The following is an 18,903-nucleotide window of genomic DNA, read 5'->3' on the forward strand; positions in this document are numbered from 1 at the left end:
TTTTTTATTTATTTTTTTATGTCTGGTTAAACTTAATAATGACTTGCTAGAAATGACACAAGTAGCTAACTTAAAGTTCAGGGAATTTGAGGCTTATAACTGGAGTAATGTGTGAACATGTCCATCCAAAGGTTTGTTTTTCATGGGCAAAGTCTTTTCGCAGGACTTTATAAAAATACTTTAACGCACAGAAACAAGAACTAAAAGAGAGAACTGCTAACAGGAAACAGAGTTTGGCAGCTGAGTCAAACACAGACGCAGATCAGCTGAAATGTTCTCTGTATGTTGGTGACACACAGCGAAAGTCCTGGCGTCTGTAACAGGCAACAATTCCCCTCGCTGTCGGTCTGAACACCGTGATGGAGAAACCTCCCTTCTGTTAAATACCTCCGTTAACAAAACCGTTCTTCCTGAGTCTCTCCTACTTCTTCCCCACCCTCCCCCATGTGTGTTGGACCGACCCGCAGCGCCGAGAACGACGCCAAAGATTGCTTCTGTTGTCCTTTTTTAGATGGGGTGTTGCTGGTCAGCATGTGTGAGTATGTGAGTGTGTCTGTGTCTGTGTGTGTGTGTGTACGGGACTTGACTTTTCTCCCCACAACCGTAAATCCATGAGTGTCCTAGTGAAGTCGTGACCGGAGCAGTGGGTGACATCTTCTAAATTGTGCTTTCTTTGGGGGGGTGGGGGGAGGATATAAATTACATTTCATGGTTAACTGGTTATTATAATTTAATTTGGTCTTTTGTAGATTATTTTTGTGTGTCAGTTATGAAATTAAACAAAACAGGTGGTTTTCACGATGACTGTTATTGACTTGTTTCTTTACAAAGCTTTCAGACTCACACCTGTTGTTTTCACATGCTTTCCATTGGCTGGACTGGATGAGGTGGGTGGGGCTATGTGAACTGCAAACACCTTTAGAGGGCGCCAGAGGAAAAGGATTTGAGTGTTGATTGTTTTTGTTTCATTTCAGTTTAATGTTTTCTAGTTTAATGATGTCTTATACTGAAGAAAAACCTTCTAGAACAATAACACTGAAATAGTGACGAGTCGCATGGGGAAGCAGAAGGCCGCTCCCCTGGAGTTACTTTGCCCTGAAGTGCAAAACAAAATGACAGAATTAATCCCACCTTGCTGCAGAGGGCGCTGTTGCTTAGTAAATGTTATATAGTGTTGCTTTAATTTTCAGAAATAAATTCCTTATTATTTTTGTTAGTTATGTGATGATATTGTTTATATTTCACTTTATTAAACGTCTCTTTTGCCTGTTTCTATAACAGAAATTCACTATTATTGATTCTGCTTCCTGGCGCAGGCGTCAGCATTCAGCTCCAAAAACAAACGACAACAGCAACGCAGCTACAATGAATGTTTTTATTTTCCTTTTACAAAAACAAAGCAGAACAAAATGACCATCTAGAAATACAGATAAACAAGAAATAATAAGATGGGGAGTATTTGCAATCCAATGCATGGTTGTCAACAGCCAGCTGGATAATAATAATAATAATAATAATAATAATGAAAGTGAGTTAACTACTTGTGGATGTTATGCAGCGCACCGCTTCCCAAAATAACACTTACCTGTGAGTGGTTACAGAAAAAAAATGTAAACGTTTTTGTTAAAAAAGAAGTTTGGGACGTACAGCTGCAGAGGGCTCTGCTTCTCCTGCAGTTAATCACAGCACTGTAATACTACTTCTAACAAGGAAGTTCTTATGAACATAACACAGCGGATATGATAAGAAGCATGGCAATGATACCAAAGAAAAGATTTGGACGTACCGATTTCATCTCCAGGTTTTGTCTCCCATCTGTAGTAAAATATTTTGCCCCTTCGTGTTCCTAATTAGTGTCTAAGGCACTTTTAAGGAAACAGTTAATTGTTAACATTTGAGTGAAGGGCAAAGGGTCGACCAGCCTAATCGCCGTATTCAGAAAAAAAAATGAAACCAGGAAATAAAACAGCTGAATGTTGGATGATACGGGTACGAATCCCCTTCCACACAAACCCTGTAATGTGAATTCGACTGATTCACTTTAAATCCGTATTTCAACAAGAGCCTGATTTAACCTCAGTAACGATGCAAGTGAAACAGAACTTGGGCTCAAGTTGGGAGGAAAGAATAAAATAAACTTCCAGTCACTACCTGTCTGTCAGTCGTCTGAAGGCTTCAACTCACACAATCATAGCACAGACAAGTCCCATTGTGTTCATCTTTACGTTTTATTATAACAAACGAGTCACAGAGCTGCAAATTAAAGGTTAACATCCAAGGGCACAAACCGCTCACCTGGTGGAGGAGGAAACCGTGTGGAGGCTCGAGTTCCCCGCAGGTTCGGCTCTGGCCCGGCCTCTCTCTCTTTCTCTCTCTCCCCATTCAACTCTGTCCGTTCAATAAAGGCTTAATGCCCCCAAAATATCTGAAAAAGTAAATAAATCCAGGTAAATTTGAAAAAGCCAAAAGGTTATTGAATTCTGTTCTGAAAGTATTTCTAAAATCCTGAAGACTAATCCAACCATCTGGATGAAAATGTATTCTGCACAGTAAAGAAGTCAGCATGGTAGAGCTGAAAACAAAACTCCTGTACAGAATAAAATTATCAAAATATCTTTAGAAGAAATTGAGATTTGAGTCCACATCTCCATGACAACTTCAGCTCCAGCTCTAAAGCACATTTTTATGTTTCCCCTATATTCGAATCAGAAATGACAAATTACATTTTGCTTAAATTCAAAGCAACACAATGTCGTTTTTTTAACCTCAAGATAAAGGCTTTAAAATAATTGTGATGGTACACATACATATAGTAGGTGGAATGGTCTCTCTATCACTGCTCCTGGAACACCTGGAGTTACGCTATGTAACTGGTGTAACCGTGAAGGATCGTTTGCAACAAGCTACACGGCTTAAGAGAAAGTGACATTGGAAGAAACAGAGAAAGACGGAATATCAGACGGTCTTTTGCTCGGTGACGAGAGGTAAAAGATACAGAAGGATGCACGACCGGTGCCAACCTGGTTGATCATCTGTAGGGGGCGACAGGCGAGCTACACAAAATAAAATATCAGAGGATGGTAAAAAGATTATGGATGTTTTAACGTGTGTGTGTGTGTGTGTGTGTGTGTGTGTGTGTGTGTGTGTGTGTGTGTGTGTGTGTGTGTGTGTGTGTGTGTGTGTGTGTGTGTGTGTGTGTGTGTGTGTGTGTGTGTGTGTGTGTGTCAGTCAAAGAGAGAGAGAGGGAGTGTTCACAGCTCTACACTGAAGCATCAGCCCATAACACTAAGATCTTTGTTGTGTACAATTTTTATAATTTATGAAACCGGACAAATATAGTATATATGTAGTATATAGACTGTATTAGCCTATACACAATGCCCCCTTGATGCTTTCATCAAATAAAACTATGCAATATATCTTTGAATATCCAGTAACATCACTCTACCTTGTCAGTTGTTATGGTTATTTAGCTTTTGAGGTTGTCACAATTCTTACATTGTGTTGCTTTACCATAAATGAAGCTACCATAAAATATATACATACTTTGTTTCTTTGAATTAGAAAATAGTCACTACTTCGGGAAAAAGGTTAAAAAACCGTTTCCATTAAATATTAAAAGTTAAAAAACAAATCTCTGAGTGCTTTTAGACATCTCGCCAATGCTGGCTCATGTTCTAAATGTTATCATGCAACGATGGAGTATTTTTATCCAGATGGTTAAATAAGAAAAAAAACACTTCAGAACAGGTGTTAAGTGCTAAACAACCTTTTAAGTTTTAAAAGATTGCCGGGAATTTATTGACTGACTCAGCTCTGTGACGTGATCGTAATAATACAAACTGGGACACAAACACTGAAATGTAGTGAGAAGATCATTATTATTAATCAGTCTCAATTTCTAATCAAAGTACACATGTAAATCTAAGCTGTAACCATTTAGTGTCACTGAGTGAGCACTTTAGTGTTTCCAGTAAGAGCTTTTTTTCCCTGTTGGTTTCCAGTTAAAAATTCAAACATCTTCATGTGCAGTTCTGTGCATTTAACAACATATCCAGTCGGTCCAAACTGGATTTTGAAATACTGGATAACCAGTAAGGTCAACAGCGCAGAGCAGTTAACCTTATGAGCTCTGAGATTCTTACTTAAAACCTCAGAGAGACATTCCTTCGTTAATCGTTAAGATGAAGTAACAGAGAAAATAAAACACCTTTTTGTCACAGTAATACATTTTCAATTTAGTCCACTTTGTTGTTTTGCAAGCCCCGAGGTGTTAGTCGTTCCTGTAGTGTTGCAGTCCGTTCATCAGAGGGTGAAGTTGTGATGCTAAGAAGATACATGGCTGACCGATGAACCAGGACTAGCAGCTTGCTGAATGAGAGCAGAGTAAGGCAGAAATGTCCGTTTGCCCCTGTGCCACTCCAGGCCTGGAGGTTTTACTTCGGGGGAGGGCGGTGGTTTTTCCCTGCAGTGTTAACTGATACAAAAAGGGCAGAGTCGCACTGCCGGGGCACTCTGCCGAGGATGACTTGTTGGGGGGGTAGGGGAGGAGGAGTGGGCCAAGGGTCACAGGTGAATTAGGTGAACTGGAGGTGGGGAGTGACAAGGAAAAAGCGAGGAATGAGTGTAGCTGGAATCACTCGGCGTTGGGGGTTGGAGTCTCGTTGAAGTCGCTGGCTCGACTGTCGGCGTCGTCGTCTGACATGTCGACGGAGGCACCGTCCAGGTTGAGGTTGCGGCGGCCTGAGCGGCTGGAGGAGAAGCTGCTGACCGGACCCCCCCGCCTGGACAAGAGAAATCAATTGAAAATCTTAAACCTCTGCTGCATAAAGGGAGAGGAACCTATCAAACTACATGCCAGTAAACTATGGACTATTAATGGAGCTGTAACACTTGTTTCAACATTGGACCGAGCCAGAAAACCTGTTTCCTTATCTGTAATCTTTATGCTAAGCCAATCGAGTGCTAGCTCCAGCTCCAAGTACAGACTGGAATCTGTCAAATAAAGATACTTATGTTTCTAAAGAAGTTCGACACATAAAAAGTAGATACACACGCAGACAGAATAGCATATTACAGACTCGGTTCTAAAGTTGCCTGTTATTATTATAAATGCATCTTGCTTGGTTTTGCTCTTCTGTTTTTTTTCTCCTTAAATTTTTTAAGTGAACATGAATGCATGCACAGAGCTGGCAGAGTCCTCCTCCTACCTGAGGCGGTTCTTGAGGGAGTTGACCTCCCGGGTGAGACCCTCACTGGCCTCGGTGGCGTCGTCCAGCTCCCTCTGCAGCTTCCTGCGGGAGGCGTTGGCCCTGGTGGCCTCCTCCTCTGCCTCCTCCAACTGACGCTTAAGCTGCTTCATACGAGAGGTGGCTTTGTCCATCTGACAGGAAGGTGAACGTGGTCAGAGGTCGTGCTTTTTGGATGGTTACTCTGCACACTGACAGAATAACTCAAAGTAAAAGTGAATCTTTCTATGCAAATCAATATGCTCATCATGAGTTCATACCTGCTCTTTGTACTGATCGGCATGACGACGCTCGTCCTCCACCTGCATCATCACCTCCTTCAGTTTCTTCTCTGTGCGACGGACGATTTTATTGGCTGCTGCTCTCTCCCTGGAATTTCAAATCAGAATTTAAATAACTTGCGTAACATGCTTAATCTTCGCCAGAGGGCGCTCACGAGTGTATCGTGAACAGGAAATCTTAATAAAAATAATAAATAATAATAAATATATTTATAGAGTGCTTCTCAAAGGACTCCAAGACCCTTTACACACATTAAAGTTAACAATGACTTGATCACTTCATGGACACCTACTTGACTTCCTGCTCCAGCTGCTCCTCCAGCTGCAGGATCTTGGCCTCCTGGGCAGCGATGGACGCTTTAAACTTCAACTTGACCGTCCCTTCCAACTCGGCCAGCTTCGCTTTCAAATCCTACATTCATGATATGCAACGGTTAGGATCAAGAGCATTAAATATGATCAAATATTTACTTTTCATCTGAAGCTATCCCTCCATGGTGAAGTGCTTCCACAGTAAATGAGAAAAGCAACGTGAGCAACAGAACAGAGGATTGTGTGCATGTGCAGAGCAGAAACAATAAAGATATTGAAAGATATTGAACCCCAACAGTAATTCCTGTGTTATGTCCAGAAATAAATGAGAAATTTGCTGTGGCAGAGTTGAGAAGATAAAGCTCCTTGATGCCAGTAGAAACATTAGAAACTTAAGGGTAATGTCCTCTGTGTGTTATGAGTCAGATGTTTCAGTATGGTAGCAAGCTTCTCTGCAACCCTAATATTCATATGTTCTAATGTAACAAACTATACAGGACCTTGTTCTGCCGTTCCATCTGCTGTCGAGCGTTCTCACTCTTCTGTGCAGTGCCGCGCTCTCCAGTCAACTCAGTGGTCAGGCTTTCCACCTGAGAAAGAGAGAAAGGGGGTGAGAGACGGAGCATGTTGATGTAAAGTTCATCTACCTAATGTGCCGCGGCAAAATTTACTAAACTACAGACAAACTGTCAGTGAATGTCGCAGAGTACTGATTGATCTGAGAGCAACAGTACTCAGAATACCTCCACACTGATACGTTTTAGTCTAGCCCTTTTTTTAATATGAAAACTCTATTGTTCATTTAAGTCTGGATGAGAAAAAAATCCTCCAGACCAAAACACGGAGATCGTTTCTGAAATGGAGCAAAAGCGCTCGTCTGGACGGAGATGTTTCTAAATCACCTTTTTAAAATGAAAACACATTAGTGTTGACAAAGTCTCAGTTAACATGTCTGTGTTCTGCTGGTCTGACTGTGCTCACCATCTTTTTTCCACACGAGAATGAAGATGATTAGAGTTATTTAATGTGTGGTCACTCCACCTGCATTGTGGTTTTTCTGAAGCGGTCGTTGAGCATCTCCATGTTCCCCTGCTCCTCCTCCAGCTCCTCCTCCAGCTGTGTGATCCGAGCCTCCAGCCTCCTCTTCTCCTCCAGCAGCGATGACCTGACACACATTTACACAGATTACATCTCTCTACTCACTGCTGACTTTTCTTTTACACTAAGACCAAAACAAATAACCAGCTCATCCCCCAAAATGGTCCAATATTGATGTTAAGTATTTGTACAAACAAAGTGACACTGACTTTCCAGAGACGCTGTTGGAGATCTCATCAGCAAGCTCATCTCTCTCCTGCTCAGCATGTCGCCGGGCTCTCTCTGATGCTGCATGGTCCTACACAAACACACACACAAACACACTAAGTTATTTATTCCACAATTTTGATATTTCCCATGCTTGTGAGGTATTAGGGTCAGAACATCAGATATAATCAGTTGAACATTAGTTGATATAGTAAAAATCAGGATCTCCACCTCCTGTAGCTGTAAGATTTCAGCTTCTAGACCCTTGAGTTTCTTCTCGTTCTCTTTGGACTGGGTGAAGATCTCATCTCTGGAGGCTCTAGCATCCTCCAGCTCCCTCTGATAGTCCTTCATCTGAGCCTGCAGGGGAACACAGACAGTGTGGAGCAGAGAAATAAGAGCTGGTGAAAGTAGTTTTCAGCTCTGACATCAGAAACACATTTCCCATGTTGTGACGCACGAGGAGTGAGGCAGGGACCGGATGTCTGTTTGTGTTGCTACCTGTAGTTTGCGGAGCTGTTTGACGGCCTCATCCCTGCCTTTGTTGGCAGCTTCGATCTGTCCCTCCAGCTCGTTCAGGTCCATCTCCAGCTTCTTCTTGGCGGCGCCAGACAGAGTTCTCTGCTTCCTCTCATCCTCCAACTCTGCCTCCATCTCACGCACCTGGAGGGAAACAGCAACACAGAGTACATCAGGTTAAATCAGTGTTTCAGTACTCCATATACTGATTTGAGGATTCTAATATGTCCTATATAAGCCTTGTGTCCCCCCTTGTACCTGTTTGACCAGCGCCCTCTTCTTCTCCTCTCCCTGCTCATCTCTGGCCTGCACGTCTCGGTCAAACTGGGCCTTCATTGCCTGCATGTTGACCTCCAGTCGCAGTTTGGCATCTTCGGTGGCCTGCAGCTCATCCTCCAGCTCCTCCAGCTGAGTCCTCATCTCCTCCACCTGCTGCTCCAGCATACGCTTGGACTTCTCCAGTTCGTGGACCTGTCCAGTGTGAGGATACACAGAATCCATCAAGCAAATAAGTCACATGAAGTCAGACTGAGGGTCATTCAACAGGCACCCTGGGATCTTCACAGAGAACAACAGAAATTAAGTATATTAAAGGAAGTGTCAGAAGTATCATTTAGGAGGTCAAAGGTCACTCACATTCTTTCCTACGTCGTCCTTGGAGTTCATCAGGTCCTCCATCTCAGCACGGAGCTGCTTATTAAATCGCTCCAGTTCCTCTTTAGCCTCCAAAGCCTCCTCCAGAGCTCTGGCCATAGACAGAGCCTTGGTGTCCTTCTCTCTGGCTTCTGCCTCTGCACGGTCACGCTCCTCAGCGTAACGAGCTGAGATGGTCTTCTCCTCCGCCAGCAGCTGTGCAGACAGAAAAAACAGTGGTATTCAATCCTCTGAAAACACTCTACAGCATCTGTCTATCATTTCTGAAAGATTGTCAGAGATCCAGTGTACCTGGTCAAACTTCTTCTGCTTCTTCTCCAGGTTGGATACGATATGTCTCTGGTTGTCCAGGTCCACCATCAGGTCATCCAACTCCTGTTGCAGTCGGTTTTTGGTCTTCTCCATCTTGTCCATGGCCATGGTCTTCTCCTCCAGATGCTGGCTGGTCAGCTCCATGTCCTTCTGAAGTTTCTTCTTTGCCTCCTCCAGGCCCTCCATCGCTCCCACGTCCTCGTCCAGCTTCTTCTTTGTCTCAAACAGCTGCAGGAAATATTGTTTAATATCAATGAACAAACAAAGATAAGACATGCTGAAGTCATCATCTCGCTTTACTGTTTAAAGTTGTGGGAACAGAATGAAAATATGATTTCACTCAATGTAACAAAAGGCAAACAAGGCAACATATCACCCTCCTGGCCAATTTCCACATTTTCCACATATTTAATTTGACGAACTTGTCCCAGAAGTCCTCTAAACAAGATAAACGGACAGACGAACAGACCGTCTGTCTGTTCGTCTGTCCGTTTATCTGATGGACAGACGCACATTTTTTATTTCTTGCCATTTCTTAACTTGGTGCCCAGCCTCAATGCAATACAGCTGCTATGCATGTCAAGGACAGATGTTCCCAGCTGTAAACCTTTGCCTGGTCTTTCTCTCAGCACTCAGTTGGGCATCAGTAGGATCAGGAAAGTTGTGCCTGTCTCAAAAATGTATGTTTGTGTGTCAGACCTGTATCTGTATATGTCTATACGACCTGCTAGTTCAAGTTTGTGAAGATGAAGAACTATACCTGAGACTGCGCCAACTGCAGGTGTTTCTCCAGGTTGCGTCGTGCCTCCTCCTCCTCCTCCTGCTGCTCCAACAAGGTGTTCTTCTCCTCCTCCAGCTGACGGATTTGGCCGCTCAGGTTCAGCTTCTGACGCGTCTCCTCCTGCCTCAGCTCCTAAACACCGCACCAGAAACCAAAAGCTTGAGAAAGGAAGGGAGACCTGTGTGTGTAATTCCCATAGTCTGCTATAAACATTGAAAATCACGTAAGGTGAATCTTTGTATTCATGGCCAGATAGATAAGAAAATGAATCTCTAATAAACAGGGAAATCTTCCTGGTGGATTCATTGATTAGCAAGGAGAGAATAGTGGCTTAAAAATGTCTTCTGTGTTTTCAACTGTATGGGCATTCGGCTTTGTGACACATTTTATTTCACATTGATCTAGAGACCATGATTGGAACTTTTGCAGTTATTCTAGATCATGTTTTCTTTTGCTTTACACTTTTAACAGGAAAGCTAATGTTGATGTTCACACCTCCGAGTCTTGCAGTTTACTGTTCAGGTTGTCCACTTCTTTGGTCAGTTTGACGCCCTTCTTCTCCGCCTCCTCCAGCAATGCACAAACGTTGTCCAGCTCAGTCTGATAAAAGACAAATACAGGGTTATTATGACTAAAGTAAAGTAAACTGATTCACAGTATGAGATGAAACTGAGCAAATGTTGACAAATAAATCGGAGAACCATTTTACCTGGAGTTTGTGTGAGCGTTCAGAGAGCTCTCCCTTGGTCCTCTCTACCTCTGTGGCTCTGGCCGTAAACTCCTGCAGCTGGGACTCCAGTTTCTTCCTCTTGTGGTCCGACTCTGTCTTTGTCTGCTGCAGACTCTTCATCTCACAGGCCAACTCTCTGTTGTCAGTCTCTAGACTCTGCTTGTTCTTCTCCAGGTTGGCCTTGAACTGTATGGAACAAGAAAAAGCTTCTCTTGATTTTTGTTTGTTTACACAATACTGCAGCTGGCACAGCCATTGTCTCTGTACTGATAGATGTGTCAATACATGAGGCTGATTTATAAAGTTGTGTGTCTGAAAATAAAAGAGATTTGAACCAGCCAATCAACGTCATCTTTTACATCTTGCACCATAGTATTGAATTAAAGACACATATTTTTAACTGTTAATGTTTCAGGACTTGTGAAATAGAGATGAGTGCAATTCTCAATAAAATAAATAAAATATAAAAATAAAATAATTTTTTTTTTTTTTTTTTTATTAGTGCAGGGTCATAGCGCCACCTATTGATCAGTGTGATAATTAAGATGTTGAAACATTGTCCAATTGACACAAAATGCACTTTGTGTCAATACAATTGAATTGACACATTGTTTTTTAAATATGTCACACATTACAGAGGCAGGTGATAAAATTAGGCCAAACACCATGATCCATGTTCTAAGGGTAGATGGGGTAGCTATCATAAAATGTTATAAACTCTACACTTGATAAATAAATATTGATATTGATAGAACATGTGCATCACAATATAATAACATCAGATCGTGTGTGACCCACTCACCCTCTTGGCTTGGTCGAGCTGTTCAGAGAGTTCTTCCAGCGCTGTGGCGTGCCTCAGTCTAACTTCCTGGATCTGAGCCTCGTGGTTTTTGGTCTCCTCATCAATGGCCTTCTTCAGCTCTGCCACTTCTTGCTCTCGCTTGGTCCTGGAGATCAGTCACAAAGGGGAGGGTTAAGGAGAATGGGACAACTATCAGGATATAATATAAAGACACATTTATTGTGTCTATTATCTTAACTGAGTAATGGCCACGTATGTCTCAGGCACCAAAGAGGATCTCTTGTCTTTCTGTGATGAAAGACAAGAGATCCGTTAAGCTCAACTAGTGAAACAAGCACCTGAGCTCCTGCTGGGCGGCAGTGGTGTCCAGCGTGTCCTCCAGCTCCGTCTTCAGAGCCTCGAGCTCCTCACTCAGGTCCCTCTTCAGTTTTTCCGCCTTAGTTCGACACAACTTCTCTGATTCTAGATCCTCCTGAAGCTCCAACAGCTGGGCCTGCAGCTCCCGAACCTGCTTCAAGGCGTTGTTCTTCTGGACGATCTCCTCGTCACTCCTAGTTGGAGACACAAATAACAAATTCCTTTTTTTTTTTGCAGACTCTAATCTCATCACTTACGAATGGAAATTGAGGAAAATATCCATAGTTTACATATTCATCTGAGGAAGTCACTTTCTTTTGACACAAATTAATATCTTGAATAAACTCAACATATTTCCAAGTTTCAATATTTTTAACTTTTGGTAGAAGATTCTGCGAGGATATTTTGGTTGTCTGAACAGCAGCACATAAGTATAGTCTTGTAAATTGTCACTGACACTTCACCTTTAAAGAAAAATAGTCAGCTTATTTAGGTTCCACATATTTCACTTATTTCAAATGTTTGACAGTAGGCACATTGCCATGGACACCAATATTCTGTTATCAACCCTAATAAGTCGAAATAAATAAAATGACCTGGGTTTGAGAGTAAAGAAGTAGTAGGGCTTAATGTTGACAATTGAAATAATATTGTTCAGAATAAAGTCAATAATCAGAATTTTGTTATCAATGTAAATTCAGTCACTGTCTTTCAGTTTATGAACTTGATCAATTACTCATTACATTTTGGCTGATTGAGAAAACTGACAGTCGTTCTTATTATTGTTATCTAAAAAGATAAATGAACCAAAATTAGGTTTAAAATCAAAACTTTTATTCTCTGTAATGATAAATATGTTCAATGAAAGACAAGTCAGGGATGTCTTATGTTTTTAGTTGAAATGGGGTCGAAGTGAAGTTCATGTTGGCTGCGATTCTTCAGTAACATTCCTCACATACACAGAGATTCACTGCTCAAACACATGGAATGTTGTAATGATTTAGTGATAAAATGAACATGGTGCCACCACGTTGAATGAAGGCACTAATGAGTCTCATCTCATGTAATTCCCCATTTTCTAAACAAAGACCACAGCTCTCAGAAGAGCAGCAGAGTTCAAAATGAGGCACATCAAGTGCACATCATTAATTATCTGCGGCTGTGACTAAACTGATCATTTGTGTGTGAAATTAGTAAGACAGACGTTTTCCATCAATCCCTGCAGTTTGGACTGTTGGACTAATGACGAACTGGAGGAAAAGGCACAATAAAAAGATCTGAGTTGACAAACAGAGAAACAACCTTCACAGCTCACAGCTAACGACTAAATAAAGAAACTAATCAAAAAATTTAACTGTGACTGCATAGACTGTATATAAAGATAGATGACATAAGACTTCCCCAGAGGGAGGCCAGCATCCTGACTGGGCCCTGGTGGCTGGCTGCAGGATAGGTCGTTAACCCTTAGAGCCATAAACATGTCAAATACATTTTTTCTCAAAGATGGTTATTTTGTTTTAATTAGGTATTTCGTTTCTGCATAGTAAGTGGAAGTGGAGACACATCGTCCATCTTTATTTTCAGTGTATGGTTCTGAGTGGGAAGACACAGAACTTTAACAACCAAGAGACAAAAAACGGCTAACGAGAAAAAAAAAGGGCTTGTTAACAGTTTCTCTTCCACTGTGCAATGACAGCATCAATTAGTTCAGCTCTTCATCGCTTAGTGTGGAAAAACGACTGTGACAACCAGGACTGAGAGCATCAGTTATCATCAATTTTCCTGTGATCAGACACGGCTGTCTCAGAGATGAAAGATCTCGGCGAGAGTCGCTGAGGGGAAACACTGCAGCTGGTAGCAATGAACAGAGGAACGCAGGGAAGTACTGAGGAGGAAAATAGAGAAGGGGAGTGTGTGTGTGTGTAAGTGTGTGTATGTGTGTTTGTGTGTGTGCTGAAACACGCACGGCATCTGTTGAAAAGCATGTAAGTCCGAGTTCAGGGTTGACTCGTCGGTTTTCTTGGGGCTATTTCTGGTCCTCCTATTAGCTGTACCACCGTAGAGCGCAGTTGTCATGGAAATGCACTCGTGAAAGGATGTTTGTGGTGTTTGTTACACACTGAAATAAGCATCAACACTGACAGCAATATTTTACCACACCATTTTAGATATGTAGTGATGGTAGTAACTTTGAAAACATGTCAGTATACTGAATGCTTTAGCACCAGGCACAGATGTGAAACCAGTTTTTTAAGATCCGGTGAACTGAACTGAAGGAGCCTCTTGGATGAGAGATGAACTGTTTTACTTAATCACATTATATAGAATCTATAATGGGTTTAGTTTGACACACAGTTTACAATGACTCTGAGGCCTAATTGTAAACTGTACAAAACGTTAGACTCCGTCTGGCCTCAATGATGCACCTGGGTTCATTGCAGAAACGCACAAGATTCTCTGTGTTTGTTGTCAACATTTTCAGGAACTGAATGAATATTTTCCACATTAATGATGTATGATACCTATTTCACCCACCCAAACCTTTCTGCTAGTTATCTGTCCCAGGCTAGTTTGTCAAATAGTGTAATTTTTTTGCAAAATATGTCTGCTTCAGTCCTCCCTATTTTCAAGTTTTTTTCTTTTTCTATCTTCTCTATGACTATGACTGACCTGGACAGAGCGGCCTGAAGCTCCTCCTCCTTCTTGGTCAGTTGGATCTTCAGCTCCTCTACCTGGAGCTGGAGCTCAATGATCTGGTCCTGCAGGTCGGTCATCTCCCCGTCCAGTTTGCGCTTGGCCTTCTCAAGCTCCTGACGGGTTTTCTCCTCCTTCTTTAAACGCTCTGAGCGGAGTCACAAATCAATCGAATGTTAATGCAAAGCGAATAAAAATGTATTATGTCAAATGTATTTTGACATATAACCTTCTCTGAACAGGTAAAAGGCCAAAGTCACAAGTTTAAGGGGTTAAACAGAGCTCAAGAGGTCACAGAAAGTGATACCTAATGGTTGACAGCCTGACACGACTAAGAGCAATCAGATTACCTGCTTTGCAGCTCATTAAATCACTGTACAGCCATAAACAGTAATTTCACCCAAATAGGCTCATAGACAGTCATACTGTGTGCCCTATATTTGACCTTTGTGTTGTTCTTCTCTTTCATAGACTTTTATTCTTCCTGTTGCTGTGAGGACAGTTCGTTTAATGAAAGTGTCTTCACTCAACCCTTGTCTCCTGTTTCAAATGATGTGACTGTGCCTGTCCATCTTAAGCAACCTACTTTGTGTCTGTCCTCGTCCCTATGCTCCAGATTCCTGGACCAAAATTAGTGCCAGTTACAGCTGTAGGTCTCTTACCTTCCAGGTCAGCCATCATCAGCTCTTGCTTGTTCTTGACTTTGCTGAGGTTCTTCGCCTTTTCCTCCTCCTCAGTTAGCTGGGAGGTCATCTCGCCGATCCTGTCCTCTAGCAACTTCTTTTCCTGTTAGATCAAACCAGATAGAATAATAAATGAAGTTTGGGTTAGACACGACTAATATAGGGAAGTGAAAAGGTAAGAAAACTTTTTTGCTATTGCTGTTACACCATTAAAATTAAAGTCACCAACTATGTAAACACCATTGATAAAAACCATTGATAAACAATGTTTTATTTTGACACTGCCACTGAAATTGAAACAGGCAATGTGTTAAATGTGTCACAGGTTAGCGCTTCTTATTTGACATAATCTCTCCAGATAAAATGTTCTCACCTTGAGGTATTTAGAGTTTTGGTCCTCCATCAGCAGAATATCCTCCTCCATCTTCTTGATCTTTGACTCAGCGGTCACTTTGTCCAGCTGCAGCTTCTGTCGTGCAGCTTCCTCCTCATCGAGCTGCTCCTCCAGGTCCTGTGGAGAGAATAACATCATACATATAAATATCCAAAAACCAACTAAATGCGATAAGATCAAAGTCTAAACACAGAAGTTTATAAACTAATGCAACTTGTAAAGAATCTACAGAAAATGTTTTACAAAACCTGAACTCTTAATAATAATAATCAGGATTTAATTGCAAGTGTTATATTACCACAGGATTAGAATAACATTAGGAAAGAGGACGTTTTGGTTTTGAAAGAAATACGAGGGCAAAATAGCATTTTTATACCAAATATAAAAAAACCAAATAGGTAATGCCATGAGTGAACCTTACTGATGGACAAGTAAGGAGAGGGTAATACGATATAAACCTGGATGTGTGACTGCATCTTCTTCTTCTCATTCTGCAGGCTTTGGTTCCTCTCCTCCTCTTCCTCCACCCGAGACTCCAGATCATGAAGGATCTCCTCCAACTCTTGCTTCCTTGAGAGCAGACGAACTCTCATCTCCTCGGCCTCGGCGAACAGCTCCGTCTCTGCGTGGAGTTGCTCTGCTAAAATATTCTTCTCCTCGACGAGCTGGTGGGGAGGGAACAGTTTGAGACGATGCACCCAGCCCTCTAACCAAAATGAAATTATTTCCTCTCCACAACAGCTAACATGATTACCTGTTGGTGTTTCCTCTCCATCTCCACCATCTCATTCTCCACCTTGAGCTGTCTCTCCTTCACCTTTACCAGCTCCTCGTCTTTGGCCTGCAGCTCCTCCTCCTGCCTGGTGACCTGTAGCAGAGGCTTCACCTGAGAGAGATTGAGAAAGAGAACATGAATTAAATAAATCAATCTTTCCACCTAGGAGACACTTTAAAACCATTTCTTAACACTCAATGAATTACAGAAAACCAGTTGGGACAATAAGGCCTATAATTGTTAATTAAGCAGATACATTTTATGTAATATTCTACATCATCTGTCTAAGATTTTGGTTTATAGGTCACAGCTGACTTTAACCATAATTTATATATATTACAATAAATAGGTATATGTGATCTGGAGAAACCGCAGAAAATCTATGGATGGATTAACAAATTAATTTAAGTTAAGTAGGTGCTAAAATCGACTACTATTAGTCTACTATTACTGAGAGTGCACTGATCAACCTCTTGCAGCACAAGCCACTTGTAACCCACATGGATACCAGACCCATGTATGTCATTTAGAGGGAGTTTACCGAGCCCCACCACAAGGTGACGCGTTAGCCCTGCATTCATGGTCACGACCACAGAGCGCGTGCTCGTCCTGAGCCACACCCGAGACGTTGACCGTGAGTGCCACTCGTTGAGTGAGCTGACGAACCTGGGTATGAAACGTGATGTAAACCTCATAAATTAATGATTAATCCCCACGTAGTATATTGATAAATCTCTTGTTTATTAGGAGATAGCTTTGTGTGTAGAGAGAGAGAGAGAGAGAGAGAGAGAGCGGAGCTGCTTCAGCCGTGTAAGCCTCTGTTGGACTCCGGTAAGAGCATTGCTACATGCTAAGAGGCTAAGCCTCGTTATTAGCTTGTTGATGTTAGCTCAGATGAACATGCTGCTTACTGAGATACTTTCATAAAACCAATCGGAGTTAAGGGAATGTTTCCTAATGTTTTAACCCACCGTGGTACTATTGTATCATTGTGATATGTGGAAAATTACTTACTATTACTACTAAAAGATCGCTAGCTACCGCGCTAACGCTAATCGCGGATAGCATTGTTAAGCTAGCTCAGATATACTGTGGTGTTCAATAGGGCTGAACGATTTGGGAAAATAATCTAATTGCGATTTTTTTTCCAAATATTGCGATTGCGATTTAATATGCGATTTTTTTATTTTATCTTCTTTTTCCCCCCAAAAAAACCATAATGAATGATTTAAATATGACCAACACAATATTAGATACATTTACTGTACAATATTCTTTCCCACATTTTAATTTAACGGCTCATTACAGAAACAAGAACAACAAATCAGTGTGCATTTAAGTAATTTAATCAAAGTCATTGTTAGTATAAACACAAGGCATTCACTTTTTATAACCTGTGTGCAAAATTTACCGTCTTGAGAAAAACATTTTTTAAATTATAGTCTTACTGCTCTCAAGTCAGTAACATTTCCAGTGTTGGGAAGGATACTATATTCTATATACGTATTCTGAATACTTGGATTACTTCCACATTTAATTGTATTTTATAAGTGTTGGAATGCGGCGTTGTTATAGTCAGTGGAGCAGCAGCAGTTTAAGCTCTGTGTCCGCGGATGCGGCGGGCCAGCTGGATGCCCTGGAAGGGCAGCTTGCGGATCAGCAGCTCCGTAGATTCCCGTTCATGTCCGGGTGGTCGTGCAGCGGCATGGAGGCGCGCGGGCCTCAGCAGGAACACCCCCATGCTGAACACCTCCGTCTCGCAGATGTGCATGTGGGTGACCGTGGGGCTCTGGAGCCCCGGAGCACGGCTTGCTTTTCCGGGGAGCGATTTTCAGGTCCGCCGCCCGCAACGCGGTCAGCAGCGGGATGAGCTCGCTCTGTGAGTCCGCCACGTCCGAAGACTTTAGGACCCTGTAGGTGATGCAGGCTTGCTTCGCTATCTTCTTGATCAGAGGAGTTTTGTGGTCCCGCGGCATTCTTTCTGCGGGTGAGGACAGCAGCCCAGTGCCCTACTCTCTTTCGCACGTTTTAATCGCGCACGTTGCGATTAGAAAATCGCGTTTTATCATATCGCGATTTTATCGCAAATGCAATTAATCGTTCAGCCCTAGTGTTCAATATAGCTAATGTGTAGCTGGCTAAACTACCATGCCACCACAATATTTAATGATAGAGACAGAGATGGACGATGTCAGGTTGTAATTATATTGATCAGATATAATTTACTGTGTACATAATGTGATAAATTCATGGAGGTCATTTGAATGTGGAGTAAAAAGGATTGAATTGATACAGTTCATTTACAGTTAAAAAGATGAATATTGCTTAAGAATATAAACACTGCTTATAGAGATAAATAAGTATATTTATGTTAAGTACAAGTACATGATGAATAATTGTTAAAATATTTGTACTGTAAATGTGTACATTGCCATTTACAATGATTGGAACAATGTACTGCATTTGGATATGTATATGCAGAGAATCAGAGTAAGAGTAGTAGAAGTCATGTGATGAATATGGATAATTGAAATCTATTTTCTGCACCATGCGTGTAGATTGGTTTTTTGCTAGATCAGATATTGATCAGTATTCTGAACCTTTGGTGGTTCAGTGGCGAGCCAGGCGATTGACAGCAGACGGAGATCGGGATCCACTCCGAAGACCAAAGACATCTACTCACTTTCCTTTGATACAGATAAGAACGTTCACCATAAAACCTACCTGGGTAGTAGAACGAACACAGGGTTAAAACCCCATCTTCTGATATAGAAGAAAGTAGGGATGCACCGAATAGAGAATTTGTGGCCGAAGCCGAAGCCGAATAATAATCAAACGCTTGGCCGAATACCGAATACCGAATACCGAATGTGGTTGTTAAGTTTTTCATTATTTATTTTTTTTAATTTGCAAAAATAAAATACATAGACATGATTTTCAAAGAAAGTAAATGTCTATTTAACATTTCTGACATGTTGTGCAAAAAAGTGCAAAAGTTGGCACAAGTCTACTAAGTAACAGTAGGCTATAATGTAAACAATAATGTAAAGGCTGA

General features: G+C 41.7%; 1 protein-coding gene across 1 annotated transcript in view; it reads right to left on the minus strand.

Moving 5' to 3' along the window:
* Positions 1–3,753: 3,753 nt before the first annotated feature.
* The window catches only part of LOC128436675 (myosin-10), an 80,725-nt gene continuing 65,575 nt past the window's right edge, over positions 3,754–18,903 (minus strand). Inside the window, exons 24-45 of the mRNA XM_053418481.1 lie at positions 15,828–15,959; positions 15,532–15,738; positions 15,053–15,190; positions 14,659–14,782; positions 13,973–14,144; positions 11,284–11,496; positions 10,946–11,090; positions 10,123–10,329; positions 9,909–10,013; positions 9,393–9,545; positions 8,612–8,860; positions 8,303–8,515; positions 7,925–8,137; positions 7,649–7,810; positions 7,379–7,507; positions 7,150–7,238; positions 6,884–7,007; positions 6,343–6,432; positions 5,824–5,942; positions 5,510–5,618; positions 5,211–5,383; positions 3,754–4,784 (exon numbers count right to left, since the gene is read on the minus strand). Coding sequence (XP_053274456.1) covers positions 4,637–4,784; positions 5,211–5,383; positions 5,510–5,618; positions 5,824–5,942; positions 6,343–6,432; positions 6,884–7,007; positions 7,150–7,238; positions 7,379–7,507; positions 7,649–7,810; positions 7,925–8,137; positions 8,303–8,515; positions 8,612–8,860; positions 9,393–9,545; positions 9,909–10,013; positions 10,123–10,329; positions 10,946–11,090; positions 11,284–11,496; positions 13,973–14,144; positions 14,659–14,782; positions 15,053–15,190; positions 15,532–15,738; positions 15,828–15,959 — 3,414 coding nt within the window. The 3' untranslated portion in view covers positions 3,754–4,636. The remainder of the gene's footprint in view (positions 4,785–5,210; positions 5,384–5,509; positions 5,619–5,823; positions 5,943–6,342; positions 6,433–6,883; positions 7,008–7,149; positions 7,239–7,378; positions 7,508–7,648; positions 7,811–7,924; positions 8,138–8,302; positions 8,516–8,611; positions 8,861–9,392; positions 9,546–9,908; positions 10,014–10,122; positions 10,330–10,945; positions 11,091–11,283; positions 11,497–13,972; positions 14,145–14,658; positions 14,783–15,052; positions 15,191–15,531; positions 15,739–15,827; positions 15,960–18,903) is intronic.

This window comes from Pleuronectes platessa, chromosome 3 (genome assembly GCF_947347685.1).
Source record: "Pleuronectes platessa chromosome 3, fPlePla1.1, whole genome shotgun sequence".
In the NCBI taxonomy this organism is placed as follows: Eukaryota; Metazoa; Chordata; class Actinopteri; order Pleuronectiformes; family Pleuronectidae; genus Pleuronectes; species Pleuronectes platessa.